The sequence below is a fragment of the Perissodus microlepis genome, chromosome 5 (genome assembly GCF_051167445.1).
Source record: "Perissodus microlepis isolate ML-2025 ecotype Zambia chromosome 5, ASM5116744v1, whole genome shotgun sequence".
NCBI classification, from domain to species: Eukaryota; Metazoa; Chordata; class Actinopteri; order Cichliformes; family Cichlidae; genus Perissodus; species Perissodus microlepis.
In genome coordinates, this window is record NC_140465.1 from 12,953,214 (window position 1) to 12,976,841 (window position 23,628).

The 23,628-nt window shown below is 43.1% G+C and overlaps 1 protein-coding gene across 3 annotated transcripts in view; it reads right to left on the reverse strand.

The window, feature by feature from the left end:
* Window positions 1–13,280: 13,280 nt before the first annotated feature.
* chchd6b (coiled-coil-helix-coiled-coil-helix domain containing 6b) overlaps window positions 13,281–23,628 on the reverse strand; it is a 56,145-nt gene continuing 45,797 nt past the window's right edge. For 2 of the 3 annotated variants that reach the window (XM_084927955.1, XM_084927953.1), the window contains one exon: window positions 13,281–13,447. In XM_084927955.1, coding sequence (XP_084784081.1) covers window positions 13,424–13,447 — 24 coding nt within the window. In that variant the 3' untranslated portion in view covers window positions 13,281–13,423. Of the gene's footprint in view, window positions 13,448–16,363; window positions 16,383–23,628 lie in introns of all 3 variants that reach the window. The other variant, XM_084927954.1, reaches the window with a different exon arrangement.

A 23,628-nucleotide genomic window follows, 5' to 3' on the forward strand; every position in this document is an offset into this window, starting at 1 on the left:
AGCGGGTGAGCAGCCAGAGTCGCTGGGAAAATGCTTACAAAACATACAGATAAAAAGAATCAATTTCATGGGTCGTGATAGCAAACAGAATGTAGAGGCATCTGTACAACAGATTGCGTGACCCAGTTTATGGGGGTTAGTGGGCTGGTGTGTGCAGCAATCTGGTTTTTGAATGGGGACTAGTAAGCCAGCAAAGACAGAGTTAGATGGGGGTCTGCTTTAGAAAATCCCCCCAGGCACTTTTTAAGAAATAAAAATATGTTCTAAAAGTATTTTCAATAATAATTTGTCTGATATGGGTTTTTCACATTTTCCTCCCACACTGCAAAATTACAGAATGTATGACTATGCTGGACATCATTTTCTACACAGACTCTTTTAAGAGGAAACAGTCTTACAAACAGTGGTTAAATTAATTATAATTTGATAAGGTTTGTTTCGAATTATAATTCTACATCAAAATGGGTTAATTCTTTGTTAACTCTGTATTTTTTTGTGATGTTACACCTGAAAGGTGTCGGGACCACTGAGAGCGTCAGGTGAGAAAGACAAAGTGGGAGAGAAATCAGCCTTAAGAAAAAGGATGCGCACAATTACTTTTGAGAAGTGTAAACGGGCTTGATTAATCTCAGTATTAGCCCAAATTCAACTGATCACTCAGTGTTACATCTAGGAATATTAACAACTAATCTTCGATAGCAGGCATAACCAACAGGATATCTCTGATGACAGTGTCTGTATTTGATGGTTACTGAGAGCAGAGAAACACTTCATGGAAGTACGAAGAAAAAGGCTGTCTCTGCTGACAGACAGAGGGTGGAAACAAAGTTTTATTGCTCAGGAGAAATTAAGCAGAAATGAAAAGCACATTTACATGCACCATCAGCCCCCACATTAGGAGGAAGGTGGTGGCAGGAGGGGGTGTAGGTGAATGAGCTATTCCTGTCAGGTGACCTACTGTGCTGAAAAGGAAAATAACTTGATTTGAAAGGGCACGGAGCAATACACAGTGTAATGATGTATTGGAACTGTCATCAGAATTTTAACGAAACCAAGTTACAAAATCTGACTTTGTCTCCTAATCAGGACAATTACAGCAACAAACCTGGGATGTTTAAGTTTAAGGAGGGCACAGCCTTCGTGTGCAGCCTTAGGGGTGAAAAGAGATCCTGCTAATGTGTGAGAGTGAAGGCCTGAGCCGTGCTGCATGGAAACGGGTGTGACACATGCAGATGGCTTTGAGTGTAATGCTGCCATCTATAGGTAGGAGTAAATTTCTGCTGATGTTTCAGCAAACAGCGCACGCACACACACACACACACACACACTCCTCTTCCTCTAACACACTCTCAAAGTACAGCAGCTTGCGAGCAAGACGAGGAAAGAAGCCATCGCTGTACTGTTTTCATCCATGATTCATGTTCCACCACAACATATAGAGCACAGAGAACAGGGGACACATTCCATTTAGCTTTAGCTCTTCTCTCTTTAGCCATCACAGCAAGGCCCCCTCTCTAAAAGCCACAACATATAAACCAGTACAAACATGTTAGCTGGTAACCAAAAGCTAGCATTCTTTAAGCAGACACAATACAAAAAGTGTTTAAATGCATCTAATGCTTCTTAAGTTGTTCACTTATACCTCAGCATGTGTCAAAATCCATCTCCTGCCTGCACCATAACCCTCACGATACACATCACACCATATTATGGAGCTACACTCATTAAAACATTACAAAGTCCCCACTACACCTCATCGCCCTCCTCCTCTAACTAAAGTTGACCGCATATGACCCGCAGGCCGCTGTTGATTGGCATTCAGTTGCCCTGCTGGCACTGGCCAGCTTCTCACCTGGCTGACTCCCTGCCAGCAGGTAAAGAGAGACAGAGCTTCATTGAGAGGTCCTTCACCCTGTCACTTATCTTCTACCACACACACCTCCTGTCTTCAGGGTCTCAGCTCACACACAGCACCCAAACTCACGCGCACTCGAAGGCGTCACGTCTCCTCCGGCTCCATACGTGAAGGAAACTAAATATCAATTTCCCTTTGCTGTCATAACTAGCTGCATTTGATGGATTCAGCCTACATGCCTATCATCAGAGTCAAATTGATCACGGTGCGGCTGATGTGCATCGTGCGGCAGAAAGAGAAAGCCTTTCTGGAGAGTGACTGATAGCTGAAGTGAAGGCAGCTAATTGGAAGTTTAAGGTAAAATCACGCTGTCAGTAGGAGAGGAAATTGGCTGTGTTTAATTTATGCTCTCTAAATGATTCCCAGCTGAAGCTACAAGACGAGTGTCGGCACATATAGGATTTTTTTTTTATGTTTCTTTTGGAGTCTTAATAACAAACAAGGAGCGGAAAAACAAAGCAGAAGAGCTGAAAGGAAAATTGAAAACGATTTGATGTATTGAAATCAAATATTCTTATCGGTGCTTTTATACTGTTCCAGACTGAGACGCATCATTTCGCTGCCTCAACTTGCAGCCAGCCATCTTCAATAGAAATTCACCATGTAACGCTGCTTTTGTCCAAGTGATACAAAGGCTCGTGCCTGTCCCCAGTTAATCAAAGCTTCTGTTGACACAGGAAGTCTTGTGGCGTACACCATGACAGTGGGGTTCGGTGTGTGTGTGTTGACGGGTGATCCACTTCTCCTCTCACTGCCTCCCTTCCCTTTGTGTGACAGACAAAGCCGATAGCACCCCGTCTATCTGGGAAGATAGGATCATTATACAAACAGCGCCCAGCCATTATTGACACTACGCTTGTGTGACTGCACTGATGGCACAGAGAGAGCGTTAGTATGTTTCAAGCATGTAAAATATGTCAGTATTAATAACTTCTTGAGATATTCCATTTCCCCTAACCACTTATCCAGACCTAGGTCACACCTAAATGTCAAGAGGGAGCATACACAGGACGGATCGACTGTCCATCGTTGGCCCAACGCACAGAGAAATACACACTCACATTTACACATAAAGCCCATTTAAAATCACATCCTTTTAGGCTGTGGGACTGAGTGAGAGGTATGTGACTTTCACAGCTGTGACACCAGTTTATGAGGGGAAAACAACTCTGGAAGTCCCTCCTACAAACTGTAGGAGGGACTTCTACAGTTTGTAGGAGGCCCAATTTGTTAAGAAATAAACAAGCAGTCATTCTTTTAGGAAGCGCTGTAGATAGATCTACAATCTATACATATCAAAGCACCTAAACACTAAACATCAGTACTATGTGATGCTGCAGTACTAATATCGATACTGGATACTCCATAATTAGCTAACACAGCAAAACACACCTTAAAGCTTTTCATTTATTTTGAGCCTTTTTTTTTATGGAGACTTGTGATGTAAATGAATGTCTCCAAAGCACTTTGGCTCAACTTCGGTTGTTTAAATGTGCGTTAGGCTATAAATAAAATAGACGTCACAGTTTTTTTTTCACAGTGCATGTTTTAGGTATATTTTTTATTTCCCAAAAGACAATAAATTAAAACAACTCAGTGGGCAACATACTGATCCGATACCAATACCAGCACTAGTATCGATGGAATCAATATTTGGATCGATCAGCCCACCTCTGCTAAACCCTCTAACTGTGAGTGCTTGAAGATCAAGTCTCAAAAGACACCGAGCTACCTCCCTTCATGTCCATCTTCTCTCTGGGTCTCCTTGATCCACTATATCCACCATCCCTCCTCTGCACATGTCCGAACCATTTCAGGCTCACCTCTCTAACTTTGTCTCCAAACTGCACAACCTTACCATCTTCAACTCCGCCTCTTGTCTTTCGCTGAGTTGTTAAAAATGAAACCAAACCTGAAACTCACACTAAGATCCAATGAATGCACGATACTCACCCACTGAAAATAAATGAATGAATGAATAAATAGATAAATAAATAAGAGACCGGCCCATTTTAGCACCATGCAGCATTTAGATGCTAATAATAAAGCGGCACGTTCACACCTGTTCACCTCACTTGATTTGATGCTATTTTAGGTGATCGTGTGTGCTATTGTGTTTAAGGCCAATCACCCTGGGCCGAGGTGCAACTAAGGGATGCTACAGAATTAAAATTGGATTTGTTAAGAGCAACTTTCATGTTGCCTTATCATTTTCTATTTTCTTTCTTATCAAGGGAAATTTAATAAGGTGTAATGCCTTTGTATAGCGGGCCCTTTAGGGGAATGAGTCGTTTAACAACTGCACATTGCACAACAAGCAAGGCTGCCAGAATGTGTTTGTTCTCATTATATCAAGTTTACCACTCTCAGAGATTTCTGGAAAAAGGCGACGAGCAGATTTCATCTGATTAAAACCTATATATTTTTCCAGCTCAGTTTGTAGACAGTTGGCCTTAAAGACGAGGCTGGCAACATTCTGTCTTTATCTTACTGTCAACAAATCCCATAAACAGAAATAAACCAAAAATGCATCAGTCCATCTGTGAATGCTTTCCAGCCTCCCACTGCCAGCTCATCGGTTACTGCTTAACACGTACTGTAAATCTTGGACTTATTTAGCCTGTCGGAGTCACTGGAAGTGTGCGGATCATTTAAAAAGTTCCATGAAGATGTAACAGATCTTAGATAATATTTGTAGGAACGTTGCTGGTGCTTTTATGGGACTTGCTGACAGTATGAAGAAGAAATAATGAGCTGACTTATTAAAAGCTCTGCGATCTGCACTGACTGTACAACCTTTTTCATGCAAACATCTGCAACCAAAGGAGCAGAGAAGGTTTGGTGATGCTTGGCCACTTGTTTCAAAAACAAACCTCATATTTTTACCTCCTACATTTCAACATATCAGATACTCCTAGACCCGTGGCTCCATTCATAAAGGTAGTTGTTGTCACTTCTCCTGGAATAATATCAGTACATCACACCTTTCCAGCAGCAGGTGGTGTGATTGCTGATTACAGCAAAATCTTTCTTCTTCTGGAAAGCTGCTCTCAAATCCTGTGCACAGCCTGGCAATAAAGAACCAAAGAAGTGTGGAATCCATGAAGATTCCAGGCCCTAAATACAGAATAATGAGGCATTAAAGTCTGGGGCTGAGGAGGGTAATAATAAGATTGAAAGAGCGGGTGGGAGTGTGGAGGGTATGGTGGGAAAGGGACAATAGTTTCCAGAGGAAAGAAAGAGTGAGAGGAGCAACGAGAGGGGAGGAAGGAAAGATAAGGCTGGTGGCTTATCCTAGTTACTGGGAAAGGATTAAGTGATGTGCCACTTTGGTTTGCTGAATGTGTGTGCATGCATGCACGCATACACACAGAAATAGGCCTGATCAGTCTTTCGGGCATGTGCGCACCCTTTTTTTTCCTCATTCAATCACCCTCTGAGAGATACACGCACATCCAGGCATGTGCTGAGAGGGGTTAAGGAGCTACGTTGCCCTCTGAGCCAGTCTTACTGGGCTGTAATGACTTTAGAGGATGTCGGATTCTTTTTATCCACCAGTGTAATATAATAAAGCAGAAAGGAGGGAGCCGTCTTCTTCGAACTGCTTCTACTGGCCTCAGCTGACTCTCTTACCCAGTCTCTCTCTCTCGCTCCCTCTTTCACCTTTCTAACTTATGTCATGCTCATCTCTCTCTCTCTTTCTGTCTCTCTCTCTCTCTCTCCTGCCCTCTGGTCCCAGATGAAATTCTTTGTCCTTCCTAACCTTGACCTCTTTCCCTTGTTCTCCTCCCTTACTCTTTGATTTCACTGGTGTATTGGGTTTGTTCAGCCTTCTGCTTTCCTTTTTGTTCCAAGCTCCCCTACTCCTCTAGTGTCACATATGACAGTGTAGGGTTCCTGAACTGCTTCACACTCAAGTCACATGCTGTTTCCCTCCAGACACCTGGGTCAGGTTCCCTGCTGCTTCCGGACGCTCTGGTTATCTCTATTCCCTTTTCATAGCCATACCATCCCTTGTACTTTTTTCACTCTGTCAGTGGACACACACTGGATGAGACAGACAGTGCTTCTCTCTGGGGGACAAATGCAGACAAAATATTCAGGGCAGCTAACTGGGACCTATGTAGTGCGCACTTTGGAGCTGGTGGCAGATCCTTATGTATCTTGCTATTAGAAAACTGGACAAACTTAAATAAAATTTTCTGGGTATTTGCAGAAAAGATGTTATTATCTGTCCTTTAGAGTGGAAGAGAGACCATAAGACGAAGAACTGTGAGCAACAATTTCGACAAAGAATTGACTTTGTATCAGAATGAAAAAAAAACAGGCATTTTAAACACTTTATATTTCTGTCCTTCATGATTCTCAGGTTTATTTCAGATGTTAAAGAACAAACAACACACCAAGGATGAACAGACAAACTTTCCCCAGCATACTAATGTTTTCATTTGTCTGGGTTTTGTCTGACATTCCAACTAAGCTTGGTCATAACTATGTGAGTCATATTGGAGGGGGCTGACTTTGAGGAGTAAAGAGAAAATGATTACAATGGGAAATTTACATGACATCCGCATGACATAATTTCAGCCAAGTTGTAGCTGTCAGACAGATGGCCTCACATTTGACTCTAAAAAACTCTGGTATACAGAGAAGTTCATGGTTGACTCAAGGATTGCAGGGTGCCTAGGTCACCCTTCTACCACTGTGCTTGACAGCTGGTATGAGGTGTTTGTGCGGATGCGCTGTATTTGGTTTTCTCCAAGTGTGTTGCTATGCATTGTGGCAAAAAATGTCCACTTTCAGAAGTCTTCTTTTTTTTTTCAGTTGCAACTTTGCAAACCTAAGCTTTGTTCTCTCTCAAATGAACATGGCAGCAGACTTTCAACTGTCAACCCATCCAAACAAGAGATATTCGGTCAGTCTATTTCTAACGGTGCTGTTATGACGTTTAACATGCTAACCCAACATATAGATTTTGTTTTTTTGTAACTGCTCCGAACACTGCATGGTCTGACACTGGTGGGTTGTCCACTCCTGGGAAAACGGTTATACAGGGAGTGCAGAATTATTAGGCAAGTTGTATTTTTGAGGAATAATTTTATTATTGAACAACAACCATGTTCTCAATAAACCCAAAAAACTCATTAATATCAAAGCTGAATGTTTGTGGAAGTAGTTTTTAGTTTGTTTTTAGTTTTAGCTATTTTAGGGGGATATCTGTGTGTGCAGGTGACTATTACTGTGCATAATTATTAGGCAACTTAACAAAAAACAAATATATACCCATTTCAATTATTTATTTTTACCAGTGAAACCAATATAACATCTCCACATTCACAAATATACATTTCTGACATTCAAAGACAAAACAAAAACAAATCAGCGACCAATATAGCCACCTTTCTTTGCAAGGACACTCAAAAGCCTGCCATCCATGGATTCTGTCAGTGTTTTGATCTGTTCACCATCAACATTGCGTGCAGCAGCAACCACAGCCTCCCAGACACTGTTCAGAGAGGTGTACTGTTTTCCCTCCTTGTAAATCTCACATTTGATGATGGACCACAGGTTCTCAATGGGGTTCAGATCAGGTGAACAAGGTGGCCATGTCATTAGATTTACTTCTTTTATACCCTTTCTTGCCAGCCACGCTGTGGAGTACTTGGACGCGTGTGATGGAGCATTGTCCTGCATGAAAATCATGTTTTTCTTGAAGGATGCAGACTTCTTCCTGTACCACTGCTTGAAGAAGGTGTCTTCCAGAAACTGGCAGTAGGACTGGGAGTTGAGCTTGACTCCATCCTCAACCCGAAAAGGCCCCACAAGCTCATCTTTGATGATACCAGCCCAAACCAGTACTCCACCTCCACCTTGCTGGCGTCTGAGTCGGACTGGAGCTCTCTGCCCTTTACCAATCCAGCCACGGGCCCATCCATCTGGCCCATCAAGACTCACTCTCATTTCATCAGTCCATAAAACCTTAGAAAAACCAGTCTTGAGATATTTCTTGGCCCAGTCTTGACGTTTCAGCTTGTGTGTCTTGTTCAGTGGTGGTCGTCTTTCAGCCTTTCTTACCTTGGCCATGTCTCTGAGTATTGCACACCTTGTGCTTTTGGGCACTCCAGTGATGTTGCAGCTCTGAAATATGGCCAAACTGGTGGCAAGTGGCATCTTGGCAACTGCACGCTTGACTTTTCTCAGTTCATGGGCAGTTATTTTGCGCCTTGGTTTTTCCACACGCTTCTTGCGACCCTGTTGACTATTTTGAATGAAACGCTTGATTGTTCGATGATCACGCTTCAGAAGCTTTGCAATTTTGAGACTGCTGCATCCCTCTGCAAGATATCTCACTATTTTTGACTTTTCTGAGCCTGTCAAGTCCTTCTTTTGACCCATTTTGCCAAAGGAAAGGACGTTGCCTAATAATTATGCACACCTGATATAGGGTGTTGATGTCATTAGACCACACCCCTTCTCATTACAGAGATGCACATCACCTAATATGCTTAATTGGTAGTAGGCTTTCGAGCCTATACAGCTTGGAGTAAGACAACATGCATGAAGAGGATGATGTGGACAAAATACTCATTTGCCTAATAATTCTGCACTCCCTGTATTGTTTTAGCACACACCTGAATGCTCCAGAGCAGCAAACTGCTAAAACGTCTGTTTTATGGAGGCGCTCACACTTTCTGACGATAAATAGTCACGTGTATTGGATCATCAGCACCTGACTGCTTCTTGGTCTCTTAATTTCAATGAAAACATTATGGGAGTTTTCCACAGCATTGCAGAGTCTGGTGAAAACTCTTTTTCACACGCCTATACATGGTCTCTACCTGTCGCAGCTTCACTTACTTTCATGTTTCACAAGATTACAATTTTCTTGGATTCTTAATGTGTCTAACTTTTGCAGCTTCACTACATGGACTGGACACATGGACACCTACAGGCAGTAGACTTGCTGATCGTAAGGCTAAGTCACTGAAGACACTGTATTTTCACCCTATTGTTTTTGTGTGAGAATCATGACATCTAAAATTACTGAATACACCAGTCAATCACTCCACACCCCCACCTGTGGCTGATGTAGAATCAACAATTAGCTCAGTTGTTACATTTTGCCTGTGGAAGGAAATTCTCACAGGCACAGGGAAAACATGCAAGTCCCACAGAAAGGCCCCAGCTGACTAGTAGGTTCAAACCGCCTCCCGTCTGTGAAGTGACAGTGTAACAACACAGCGGCTCCTTACAAATCTCCTGAATCGCAAGCATAACGCTGAATGTAACTCACCTCTTACTCTATTCCTGTTTTCTCCTCCTCTTCGTCCCTCCAGGCTGAGGTTCCATCCATTCCACTGCTTCGCCGAGCTGCATGTTTATGCATATGGTTGTTGGTGGGGGGTCTAATTAAAATCACCAGCAGACAGTTCCAGTTCACATTCGCACAGTTTAATAAAAGACTATTAAAATTAGCATAAGAACCTCATGCGAGCGTGCGCAGAAACAGAACGGTGACTGTCACTGATGCAGCCACACACTCCAATTAGGCTCACTGTCGAATTCACACTCATGCAATGCCAAGTTGGCCGAGCGAAGACGGAAGAACAGAGAAGTGGGGGAACAGTGAGGGAGGGAGAAGTGTAGGGCAAATAACTTTACTACTGTGTGAACTATGGAAAGAAGTAGTTACATGTGTGGGAATGTGTGTGCATGAAAAAGCATTTTTATCTGACTGCATGTGAATTCTAAGTGTCTAACTTTACTTGAATTGATCCCCATTAAGTCTTTTCAAAGGGCAGCAGTTTGTCAAAGCCTGACACCTCTTCAGCAGGATGAGAAAGAACAGCCGACAAACAGCATTTCAAGAACGGAACAAAGGAGATGGTGCAGAGCTGATAAAACATACAACATTAGGCTCCGCGGCTGACTGTCAAGCACGTGTCGAGCTAAAGCTACGGGATGTCTGACAGGTCAAAACTGTGGCAACAGCTCAAAGGATCACTTTTCAGACAAACACATGCACTTAAGTGGGTGGAAAAAAAGAAAAAAGCAAGACAATTACTGCATGCTGGCTGCAAAATGAGCATTACAGTAACACCACCCTCGGCGGCACGCACACACACACACACACACACACACACAGCGTCCTCTGCTTTATGCACGTTTTCTGGAACTCGTTGTATTCAGCTGGGCCCGGTAATTGGTAAAGACTGGAAATCAATAGTGGCACACTGCAAGGCGTGAGTAGCCATCTTCTAACCTTGCACCGAGCAGCTGCCTCTCCCAATCAAAGCCCGGCTGGTTTCCACGGCAACCTCAATCCCGTGTCTTCCACTGTAATAGGGCGGGAAAAGAAAGCCACGGTGCTGAGGGTGTGCGGTTGAGATGGAGCTCGAGAAGGTGGAGGCAGCGAAAAATAAATCCAGTCTCGAGGGAACAAAAAAAACCCATTAAAAATGAGTTTTAACGGTGACATAAATTTAATGAGACTTATTCAGATTGTACAAACTCCAGTTCCTTAAAAAAACAAAACAAACATCCCCCGCACTATCAAGATAGTGTTTATCTCATTTCATCACCAAATCACATTCAAAGCATCTCATAAAGCCCATTCTTCCATTATTTTTCACCCATTGTGTTCTCTTATCCAATATATTGGCAAAATATCCCTGATATTTCTGTAATTCAACCAATTTAATTAAAGGGGGTGGGTTTCTAATAAAAGCCAAATGGCAGATAGCAGTGCCTGGGCTTTTCAGGAGCTTGTTTAATCAGAGAGTTGTTGAATGGAAGAAGGCAATAACAGAGTGAATAGAAGGTGGTATTTGTAAAGAAATGTCAGGGAGAAGGAAGGGATATGAGAGTCACTGGCTGAAACCTCTAATATGGTGCTGACTTTAATATAGGTAATATGTGCGCCATGTGTGTTGGGTTAGAGCTACCTAATCCCAACTGAGGAAGTGGAGTTTGTAGACGGAGGCAGTGACAGACAAAACTGATGGCCATGCTGGACTTCATTTCTTTATCATTTGACTTGCTGTCACTGTCCTATGCTAGCTTTCTGCAACAGAGCAAAGAGACAGCGTGCAACAGTTAATGGCTAACAGTCGATGGCTCTCCCTTGACTCGTGTGAGGTGCTTCACTGTTAATCTGTGTTAGTGAAAAAACCCCCACCCCAAATCAAAGCTAAAAATATCTAACACTATGCTAACAACAAGAAGTTACCTGTGGGTAGACAGTGAGATTCTCACACTCTGTATGTGCTGAAACACTTTTGTCACAATTCAAATGACCATATGTCAGTTATGGGCTACTACATTTTTGTAGGTTAGGCTTAAGGGTTTTGACAGAGTGCGGCTTGTGTTATGCATGCAAGTGCTTTACCAAACTACACTACAGCAACTTGTTAATGTTAGCATTCTTACAGCTAGCTAGATAAAAGAGCTGAGTCACAGAGACCTTGAGAGCAGACAGTGACACCCCGGTAATGACTGTTTGCTGAAGAAATTTCTGTATTCTGCAACCAGTTGGCAAGTGTTTGCTGGAGGTCTCTAGCCTGATTAGTCACTAGCAGGTAGCAAAGGTTGGCAGTAATTTGCACAGATGATGCTGGCTTGTATGCCAACACTTCCAAAACTACTCGTCAAGCAGCGGTGAAACTGTAGAGTGCAACGCAAACTGGAAATGGAGAATGTTCGCCTCAAAGTAAAAGTAAGGCAAAACTTTTTACACTGTATTTCCAGTTAGCATCACACTTTTTCAAATTTCAGTACAGTTTGAAGAGTAATTGGAAGAGTAAGTGTTCCATGGACGCTACAGATGACTGTGGAGATGTGCCAATGACCAAAGAAATCAAAAAGAAGTTTTTGCTGCACTCTTTTTGCAACAACATTCACAGAATTTACACTTTCTCCTAGCTCCTGAAGGTTGCCAGCGGATTGACGACCAGTCCCAAGCCCGTGTGACTGAGGGCTAAGCTGTTCTCACACATGCATTGTGCATTCAGTTAGACATTAAAAGGTATTCAGATCACATGTATGTGACAATAGTGGAGGTAAATGTCTTTCCTTCTGCACGCTCGCTGATTTAAACCAAATTAAATATTCCTAGTAGTGAGAACACATCTGAAGCTGAGCCACGCCTGCTGTCATACAGGTAAGCATGTGTCAACAGCTACCCTCTTAAAGATATTTGGCTAACTTAAGGCACTTCATTAGCATTAGTGTGTTGTGGGCAGTGTTTTCAGAGTATACAACTTTGCACTTTGCAGAGTCAATGGATCGATCCACTGTATTGTCTGATATCATGTTGTGATGGTGATGAATGGGACCCAAACTGTGATCAATAGATCACTCCTCACAGATATCATTAACAAACGCACTCCACTACATTCACATCGACTGCCACTTGTGTGAATACATTCTTACGTTCAGGAAGAGTTGCGTGGGTACACTGTAAGGCCATTAATATTCTATGTGTCTCTGCTGTGTGAATGTGTGCATATTGTGTGTACAATGTCTGTGTATGTGTGAGTGCATGTGTGTGATAACAAGCCTCTGTCATTCCAAGGGTGGCCAACCATGTCCATATATAAGTGGAAATGCATCTTGACAGAGTCCTTCTCCTTCACACACTCGTATATATAGACACACAGACACACACACACACACACACACACACACACACACACACACACAAAGGGAGGGGGTTAAGTGTGTGAGTACAGAGTAGTGCTGTGAGTTGTAGCTCTGTGTGCTGACCTTCAGGGTTATCTGGAAGGTTCCTCCACACCTTGCTGCTAGCACGAACCCCTGCTGTCACCATGGAAACACAGCTAGCAGGGACAATGTATGCCCCGTCCGGTGTGTTGCTCATGTGTACACATTCACCTATATGTGATGACACTTACAGGTTCTGTACAGCGCAAAAGCACATAAAGCACATGCAGCAGACACACACACACACACACACACACACACACACACACTAATTGGTGCATGCTTCAGTATTCATCTGTCCTCCAATTCATTTATCCCTCATTTCCTTCACTCTGCTTTCGCTTCTCCCTCGTAATGAAACCATGCACACAGTGCACAATAAGCCCTTGGGCCTGCACAGCATTGTCAGAAGGGTGCACACGACCCCATTTCCAGTAGTGGAACCATTATTAGCATGCTGTGACAAGAGACAGCCATTCACCACAACACACACACACACGATACAAAACCTGCAGTTTCATCACCACTGGATCACTGGGATTTATTTCACAGACAGCGGGAATGTGCTGGCACAACGTGACCGTAAATCAACACATCGTACACTCTGGAGTGACAAGTCAAGATAATACACTCAAAAGCCAAGTAGGATGAATTTTTATTTATTTATTTATTGATATAGCTAAATTAATGGATGGATTGATAGAAAGGGAAGCAAAAACAAACAACAAAAACAGGACAGACTTGACATGCACTCTTTCTTCAGATCTCCTCCATTTCTTGACTTTCTCAACCATGATTCGTCAGAGCGCTCTGGAAAACGGGGGGGTGGGGGGGTGGGGGGGGTGGTATGACAAGGGAGTGGAAAAAGAAGAACAACTGTCAAATAATACATTTACTTCGCTAGAATCCAAAAGACAAGTAAGAGAAGCCAGGATGCATCATGGGAAATCTATTCCCTAATATAAACAAACTAACCTGATGATGCATGATCAATATACAAAGAACAGTACCACATTTAAATACCTAAACATCTTAAAATATCTGCAACTTAACGCAGAAAATTACAGTTCCAGCTAACAACTTTTGGCACACAGAATATCAATGATTACCCAGAGATATGGATTTGAATGGAATTTTCTTTAAACAATAATCCATTTTTAAAACTAAATTAGATTTGTCAACGTATCCCAAATAGTGTCAAGAACACGTCATCACAACGATGCACAAAAAGTACACATCTGTATTTTGTAAGCAGAGCTTTACAATTACACAAGAAAACTATTTATTCTGCTTTTAACCTTCTTTCGAAAGGTAAACAAAATTCATTCAGGTGGCTGCCAAGTGGTGGAAGACATATAACTATATTTACTTTCTCAATATGATGGTTCCAAAGTTGTGAGGGTGAAATTGATCATTTTGTGGCGTCAGTGTAGAAAAAAGAAAAGAACAAAAATGCAACCTATTTTTTGTTTCACTGGACTGGAGATGTCAACAGCCCTCGGGATAACGGGCTAATGCTAAGACAAGCTTCTGCAGAAGGTCTGACCTCTGCAGGAACGTGTTTAGCCTGTAGCTACTTTCACTGCTGCTAAACTACATTTAGAAAAATGGGAAACAAGAGTAAGGACAAAACACAGATCTAAAGACAAACACAGTTCCAGAAATGTCTTCGCCACCAAAGTCTAAAACTCATTTTGGTCTTTACAAAGCTAGCTGGACAAGAACAGACACACACACACACACACACACACACACACACACACACACACACACACACACTTAGGTTCTAATCCAGTGAATCAGAGTAACTGCAGGGAAGGTCTAAAGTGGTTTATTGCTACAGTAGACCTACACTTGACATACTTTAGCCACACTCATAACAGGTGATTTTTTGGGGGGGGATTTGCTGTGCAGCCCAAGAGCTGCAACAGGCACTTGAACAGAAGACAATCTGCAGAGGCTGAAGATGTCATCGTATTTTATCTGATTTTACTCATTTTCATTCTGTCATCAAGAGCACTGGATCATATTTGCCTGGTGCCTGTTAATATAGACCATTCCACAGCAGCACACACACACAAAATAAAATTTTTCTCTTGGTGTAGCATGCAGTTTGGAGCGGTTTCTTATTGGATTCTTACTTTTAGTACCAGATGGTGACGTTTATCCCACCCCAAGAAGAATTATCGCCTAAAGCAGAACAATATATTGTGATATTAGCACAGCTACTGTACTTAATAGTTGCCAAGTAAGAACCAGTCTCATGGTTTAATAATTTAGAGGACACCTCATTTTGGAACCAAGCAGCGAAAAGATTAAATGGGGGGATGAAGAATAGCAGCCTTGGAGATTTACTCTGTATCAAAATACTTTCCAAGTGACCTGGCAGTCTCTTGAAATAAGATTATTAAGTACGGTCTTTATATGTTTACACAGAGTTACACTTGTAGCTAATTTTTTTTCGGAAAGCCAATTTACTATGGGGTTACACTGAACTCCTCTAGCGTAAATACACATCCAAACACACAGTTGCAGGAAGAGATGCGGGGCAACACAGGGTTAGTGAAGCATTAGCTTGACGCTGCCGGGTGTGCTAGTTGGCATGCTAACTACCCCTGTGCTCGGCTGGCAGGCAGATATGCTGGCGGGCAGGTTAGCTGTTCACTTGCCAAGTGAATCCGAGGGCATCGCAGCCTGTGCCTTTGAATTGGAGATGAGCGGCAAATGTGACAAGGGGATTTAGCTTTACTGTTCCACTCACGTTCTGAGATATAAAGGGGGACAGTGTGTGTCTGCATGTGTGCGTAAAAACTCACTATTTGTGTGAAAGTGGCTGTTTATGCGAGCAGGAGTTGATGCATACACCAGTGTGCGTGCGCGCGCGCGTGGCGAGAGGGGTGTTGGTGTTGCCACACTCTTACACAGCACTGTGACGGAACATTATGCCTAATGCATAGTGTATGAAGTAGTTCCTGAATTTCAAACTGACCCCTGGCACCCCCCACAGTACACACAGTTCAATTTGGTGCCCCAGGTCTAAATTTGGACTGCCGCCATCCTCACTTGGATAATTTAAAGACAGGAAAAGCTTTTCATGCACAAAACTGTGGGCAGCAAGGGCAGCCAAATATTCTAGCTCAAGGTCTGTGCTGAGCTTTAGACATACACCAGCTGCCGGTTTATTAGGTACACTGAGCTAATGTATTCTAATGCAGCTATACTGAAAAAAAAAAATCCTACCCTTTACAAAGGTTTTAATGTTGCCTTATGGATGTATTCCTCAAGAATCTGTGCTAGATTGGAAAACTATAGCTTCACATCTGGAGACTGAGCTGTGGTTTGCCTTGATCTTTATCTTTTATGCTTTCTACTCACCAGCACTGAAAGTTTAAAGTTGACTTTACCATCACTGTAAATCTGTCTGTCATAATTAGATTTAATATTCACAAAAACATGGATTCACACAAAGACAGAGACAACATACAGTCACACAAACGCACGTTTTCTTCCACCTGCCAGTTTCTGTCCAATTAGCGAGCAGTTTGAGGAGTAGATCGTTGCGTTTGTTGGCTGCGAATCAACTTTGAACGTCAAAAAGGCACAGACGCAACACTGTGCACACCGTGCGCGTGTTCACACTTCCACAGTTTTAAGCTAATAGGCAACATGGAGACAGTGGACACACGTGTAAGCATCTGCAGCACACAGAAGAGGAGCCTCACTCACTCGCTCACTTGTTTCTTCTCTGCAAAAAACAAAAATAATAGACAAGCAGAAAATCAATAACTGTCTCCTCTGCTCAGTGCTAACAGCACTCAGTTCTCTCCCTCTCTCAGGAGGGACAGAGACAGTTGCCAGGCAGAACTGTCAATCAGATACTCACAGTGGACGTGGCTATGACTGCTTTATAAACACAGCGATTCACTCATTACCCAGTCAGTACGACAACCACACACTCCATTAGTCAATCCAGGAAGCCTCCAGTGCAGTTAGTCAGCTGGTTGGTTACATGTGTAAGAACATTAAATTATTTTGTTGGTGGTGGGCGGGGTTGCACCGGAAACAAGTTGCAAAAACAATGCTTACATTGTGCCTTTTAAAATGATATGGCGGCACATTGGTTATCAAATAATGCTTACTTACACAACCGTGTGACTCTTTTGGAGTTGTGTTTCCAGTTTTAGAGTTTCTGTTGTGGGTTATATTAACCAGTGAGGCAAATGTGGCACACTTTAAGCTGGGAGCCAAGCAAAAGAGTCCCAAATCCAATCAGGGTGCTTCATAAATGAACGCCTTGAGAAGTATTGATAAGACACCAATATCATAACTATGATATTGTTGGTAAATGATGAACTTTGATCAGTTCTGCATCATGATCACTGAAAGCTTCACAGATTTCCACTCTTAGCAAATAATCAAAGTTTCAAGGTGAACTTCACGGGTACAGAATCACTAAAAGGTTCTCTCTCAATCTTTATTTTGGTTTATAGTTGTTAAAGAAACAAACTCCCTGACACTTTGAATTAATTTGATGATTTCTTTTTCACTGTTATGCAGAAAAATAGTTTCTAAACCAAACATGTCAACATTCCTTTGGAACAGCATTTTATTATCCAGTATCTTTGATTCTGATTAATGACTGCAAACATTAGATAGAGGATTATTTAAGTTGATAATGGTAGTCACACTCTGAAATTAAAGAGCTCCTCAGTCCTCACATAGCAAGTCTCTTTTGTCACAATTTACACTGACACCTTATTTTTAGCCAAATGAAATAAGACACGTGGCAGCTGAAACCTGGCAAAGGGGTGGGGGGGGGGCAAGGATCGATGGCATGTTGGTGATTGCGGTCCGTGGAGTGTAGCAGCATGGAAGACATGTTTGGCTGGATGCTGATGGAGTGTTTCTATAGGCTTGAGAGACAGGCACATGGTGGGGTGGGTAGGTGGGAGTGGAGGGGATATAGGGGAGGGACACGAGAGAGACCAGCTAATCTTTATGTGGCCTGTGCGTTCATGGGGCGGTCGCCTTGGAGATGATGGATGTGAAGGAGAGATGGAATGGAAGGAGGTAAAAGGGTGAAAGAGAAAGACAGTCATAAAAAGACAGAAATATGTGCCTGTGTGAATGAGAATGTGACACACACACACACACACACACACACACACACACACACACACACAAAATTACATGAATGTGTTCTCACAAGCAAGCAGGAGCTATAATCAATGTAAGAGCAAAACTAGGACTCTATAAAAATGATATTAATAACAGGGATAATACAGTATAAAGAACTGACTGGGTCTATATACGAGTGTGTCTGCATGTCCACACTACTATTTCCTTGTGTGCTTTTAATTTTACCATCTTTATGCTTTTTCCTCACTCTGACACAGCTTCCTCCTCTTTTCCTTTTCCCTACTTCAACCCTTCCATTCCTTCCACTGACAGAGTCGTCCTATCTACATTTTGTCTATCATCCACTCTTTCCTTCTGTATCGCTCTCTTACAGTTTTCAATGAACCCTTTCTCACTGACAACCATGTGTAAGCCTCTTCCTCTACCAGCTTCTTTTCTTTCATCAGTCTCCATCCATTGCCCTGGTGACGGGCACCTTTCTCTTCCATCTCAAACACTCATCCACGTTCTTATCTTTTTGTTGTTGTTGTTGTTTTTAGCTGAAAAACACACACAAAACCCCCAAACAGACAACTTCATCATTGCGACCCGAACATCTCTGAAAGAGATTTTCTTCTTGCCAGAATTACCTGCAGGTGAAATACGAGGGAGCGCGCCAGCGCTAGAGCCATCCTGTTCTTTTCCCTAGCAATGGAGGTCTACGCTGAATGTAGTCTTGAGAGGTACTTAAGATGCTGCTGGCACTACATTTAGAAATGGACAGCTACTTGAAGTAAGTGAATTTGTGGTTCAAAGTGGCATGTGTGGAAACGTCAACTAAAATGTTTGGAAACGGGAGGGATTGTGCTACACAGATGCACAAATATGCTACACAAATAAGCACTCAGATGACAAATCTGATAAGAGATGCAAATAAACATGCAAACATACAACATCCTGCACTGCATCATCGTCATGTTATTATATTACTAATATCTTTTTGAAGCCAGCTGGAAGCTTGTGAAGCATTCCAACTGGCTTGGTGTGAGAATAGTTTTCTCTTTGTTAATCTTATTTGCTGACACAAGGCAAATCAACTAATAATGTAAATCTCCCCCATAATGATGTGCCAAGTCTAACTTCTAACTGCCAACAGAAAAAGGCATGGAGAAAACAAACAATTAAAAAAATTATGCTAAAATATTATTTACAAGTGGAGACTTGCACACATCCGTATACAGTCACCGCATATTTTATCAGGTACACCTTCTTACTGGGTTGCTTCCACTTCTGCTTTCGGAACTGCCTTAATCGTGGCATAGATTCAACAAGATGCTGGGAACACTGGTTAAAGATTTTGGTCCATATTGATATGATAGCTTCACATAGCTGCTGCACATTTGTGAGGAACACATGCATAATACAAATTTCCCATTCCACCACATCCCAGAGGTGCTCTATTAGTTTAAGATCTGGTCACACATATAACTGTGGTATAGTAAACTCATTGTCATGTTCAGGAAACCAGTTTGAAATGATCCTAGCTTTGAGACAAGGTGTGCTCTCCAGCTAAAAGCATTCATTACAATTAGTCAAAGGAGCTTGCAAAGAAAAGCGTCTGGACTTCTTTAAGTTTACTTGAAGACGTTTCACCTCTCATCCGAGAAGCTTCTTCAGTTCTAAGGTCAAATGGTGGAGAGTCCCAGATATAAACCTAGTGGGAGTATCCCCCCACAGAGGGACAAAAGGACCCCCTGATGATCTTCTAATCGCCTGAGCCAAGGTGTGAAACTGGGTGTGGGTCCCAATCAGCCAGAGTTTCGGGTGTGTTCATTGTGAAACCTGGCCCCACCTTATCATGCGAATTCCTGAGGTCAGATGGCCCAGGATGTGAGTGGGCGTTAAGGCGTCTGGGAAGGGATCTCAAAACTGGATTATAGATGGCAGAGAGTTGGTGTCGTAAACCCCCGCCTCTGTTCAAAGATGGTCGCTCACAGTGGACATAGATGGCTTCTTTCACTCCTCTTTCAAACCATCTGTCCTCTCTGTCCAAAATGTGAACATTGGCATCCTCGAAAGAGTGTCCTTTATCCTTAAGATGCAGATGGACTGCTGAGTCTTGTCCTGTGGAGGTGGCTCTTCTGTGTTGTGCCATGCGCTTGTGAAGTGGCTGTTTGGTCTCTCCAATGTAGAGGTCTGGGCATTCCTCGCTGCACTGTACAGCATACACCACATTGTTAAGTCTGTGTTTTGGCGTTTTGTCTTTCGGGTGAACCAGTTTTTGTCTGAGCGTGTTGCTGGGTCTGAAATGCACCGGGATGTCATGCTTGGAGAAAACTCTCCTAAGTTTTTCTGATACACCGGCTACATAGGGGATGACAATGTTGTTGCGTCTGTCCTTCTTATCCTCCCTCGCTGGTGTCTGGTCTTCTTTTCTGTGCCTCTTTGCTGACTTTAAGAACGCCCATTTAGGATAGCCGCACGTTTTGAGTGCTTCCTTTACATGTGTGTGTTCCTTCTTTTTTCCTTCAGGCTTAGAGGGAACATGTTCTGCCCGGTGGTGTAGGGTCCTAATTACTCCAAGTTTGTGTTCCAAAGGGTGATGGGAGTCAAAGAGGAGGTACTGGTCCGTGTGTGTGGGCTTCCGGTAAACTTCGATGTTGAGTTTGCCGTTCTCTTCAATGTGCACAGCGCAGTCCAGGAAAGGCAAACAGTTGTCCTTTGTGTCTTCCCTGGTGAACTTGATGTTTTTATCCACAGCGTTAATGTGCGCAGTGAAGGATTCCACTTCTTGTGTCTTGATTTTGACCCAGGTGTCGTCCACATATCTGTACCAGTGGCTGGGTACTCTTCCTTTGAAAGAGCCAAGAGCCTTCCTTTCCACTTCCTCCATGTAAAGGTTGGCTACAATAGGTGACACGGGGGAGCCCATGGCACAGCCATGTTTTTGTCTGTAAAAGCCTTCGTTGTATTTGAAATATGTAGTGGTGAGGCAGAGGTCTAACAGTGTGCAAATCTGATCGGGTGTGAAGTTGGTCCTGTCCTCCAAGGAGCTGTCTTCTTGTAGTCGTTTTCTGACAGTTTCCACGGCCTCCGTGGTGGGTATGCAAGTGAAGAGAGAGACTACATCAAAGGACACCATGGTTTCATCTGGATCCAGGGTAAGTTTCTGGACCTTGTCGGTGAAGTCGGTGGAGTTCTTGATGTGGTGTGGGGTGTTCCCCACAAGAGGAGCAAGGATGGTAGCAAGGTGTTTAGCAATGTTATAAGTGGCTGAGTTTATGCTACTGACTATGGGTCTGAGTGGGACAGCTTCCTTGTGGATTTTAGGAAGTCCGTAGATGCAGGGTATGGCATCCCCTGGGTAAAGGCGGTGATATGTAAGGCGGTCAATAATTTTGTCCTTTTCAAAGTCTTGAAGGCAAACTATAACTTTCTTTTTGTAGCTGCTTGTGGGGTCTCGCTTTAAGGCTTCGTAGGTATTGTTGTCACGGAGGAGAGTAGTGATCTTTGTATGGTAATCTGTAGTGTTTAGGACCACGGTGCATCTTCCCTTATCAGCTGGTAAAACAGTGATGTTGTGGTCTTTGCTCAGGGAAGCGACGGCCTTCTTTTCCTGTATTGTGAGGTTGGATGGAGGGACTTTGGCACTGGAGAGCGTGGCTGAGACTTTCATCCTGATTTGCTCTGCTTCTGTCTGTGATAATTTTGACTCCCATCACCCTTTGGAACACAAACTTGGAGTAATTAGGACCCTACACCACCGGGCAGAACATGTTCCCTCTAAGCCTGAAGGAAAAAAGAAGGAACACACACATGTAAAGGAAGCACTCAAAACGTGCGGCTATCCTAAATGGGCGTTCTTAAAGTCAGCAAAGAGGCACAGAAAAGAAGACCAGACACCAACGAGGGAGGATAAGAAGGACAGACGCAACAACATTGTCATCCCCTATGTAGCCGGTGTATCAGAAAAACTTAGGAGAGTTTTCTCCAAGCATGACATCCCGGTGCATTTCAGACCCAGCAACACGCTCAGACAAAAACTGGTTCACCCGAAAGACAAAACGCCAAAACACAGACTTAACAATGTGGTGTAGTGTGGTGTACAGTGCAGTGAGGAATGCCCAGACCTCTACATTGGAGAGACCAAACAGCCACTTCACAAGCGCATGGCACAACACAGAAGAGCCACCTCCACAGGACAAGACTCAGCAGTCCATCTGCATCTTAAGGATAAAGGACACTCTTTCGAGGATGCCAATGTTCACATTTTGGACAGAGAGGACAGATGGTTTGAAAGAGGAGTGAAAGAAGCCATCTATGTCCACTGTGAGCGACCATCTTTGAACAGAGGCGGGGGTTTACGACACCAACTCTCTGCCATCTATAATCCAGTTTTGAGATCCCTTCCCAGACGCCTTAACGCCCACTCACATCCTGGGCCATCTGACCTCAGGAATTCGCATGATAAGGTGGGGCCAGGTTTCACAATGAACACACCCGAAACTCTGGCTGATTGGGACCCACACCCAGTTTCACACCTTGGCTCAGGCGATTAGAAGATCATCAGGGGGTCCTTTTGTCCCTCTGTGGGGGGATACTCCCACTAGGTTTATATCTGGGACTCTCCACCATTTGACCTTAGAACTGAAGAAGCTTCTCGGATGAGAGGTGAAACGTCTTCAAGTAAACTTAAAGAAGTCCAGACGCTTTTCTTTGCAAGCTCCTTTGACTACGATGACCTGGATGACTGAGAACCTTCACAGACATTCATTACAATACAAGCACACTGTAGTCATAAAGGGGTGGAAATGGTTTGCAGCAACACTCAAATAGACTGTGGCATTTAAACAATGTTCGAGCTGTGCTAATGGGTCCACAGTGTGCCAATGAAATGTCCCCCTCTCCACCAGCACCAATAGCAGCCTGAACTGTTCTTAAAAGGCAAGATGGAGCCGAGCTTTTATGTTGTTTATGCCATATTCTGACCCTTCCGTCTGAATCTCAGGAAATCGAGTCTCATCAGACCAGGCAACGCTTTCCCAATCTTCTGTCGTCCAATTTCGGTGAGCCTGTCCCAATTGTTACCCAGAGAACTGCTACACGCTGGATATTTTCTCTTTTTCCAGACCATTCTCTGTAAAACCTAGAAATGGTTATACACATCTGGCGCCAACAACCATGCCCTGTTCAAAGCAACTTTGTAACCACACAGAGAATAATAATTATGACAGGTTTGTGGGACCTTTGTTGTCTAAGCTAGCAGCTATTGTGCACTATACCAAACTCTGCATTTTATTATGTTACACCTGCCCAAATGTGCAGGAGGCATGTTTATTGTATGTGAACCATGTTCATGTGTTTTCAGGCTCGCTGTTATGAATAGAGATTATCTTTGAATTGGTGCTGGATGGAGAGTTTTCTAGCCTTGGAGACCAGGGCCTGCTCATTCATATCAACACATCAGAGCAGACAAAAAATCCACGGACTGAAGACCAGCAGGTTCAAGTGGGTTAAGTATGTGAGATGCAACAGAAAGTGTGGTGATATGATATTGTTAGCCCAGGCTGACTGTATTAAATAGGGCAACAATAGCATTAGCATTCTGCACTAGTTGGCACTGAAACCTTGGAGTACTGCAGAAGAGGAGGGGTGACAATTATTGTAAGTGGTGGGTTGACAAATGTTTGTTCCTGAATATGACTTTGAGGATGGCTGTGTTTGGTTTTCCTCTGAAGGAGGTTGAATACGAGACTAGATCATGAAAACCAAAAATTCTCAGACTATTCGGTGGGCTTGTGCTCATGCAAACACACACAGATGCTTAGAATATAGAAATTTTGCAATGAAAATGTCTATATACAGTAATGACA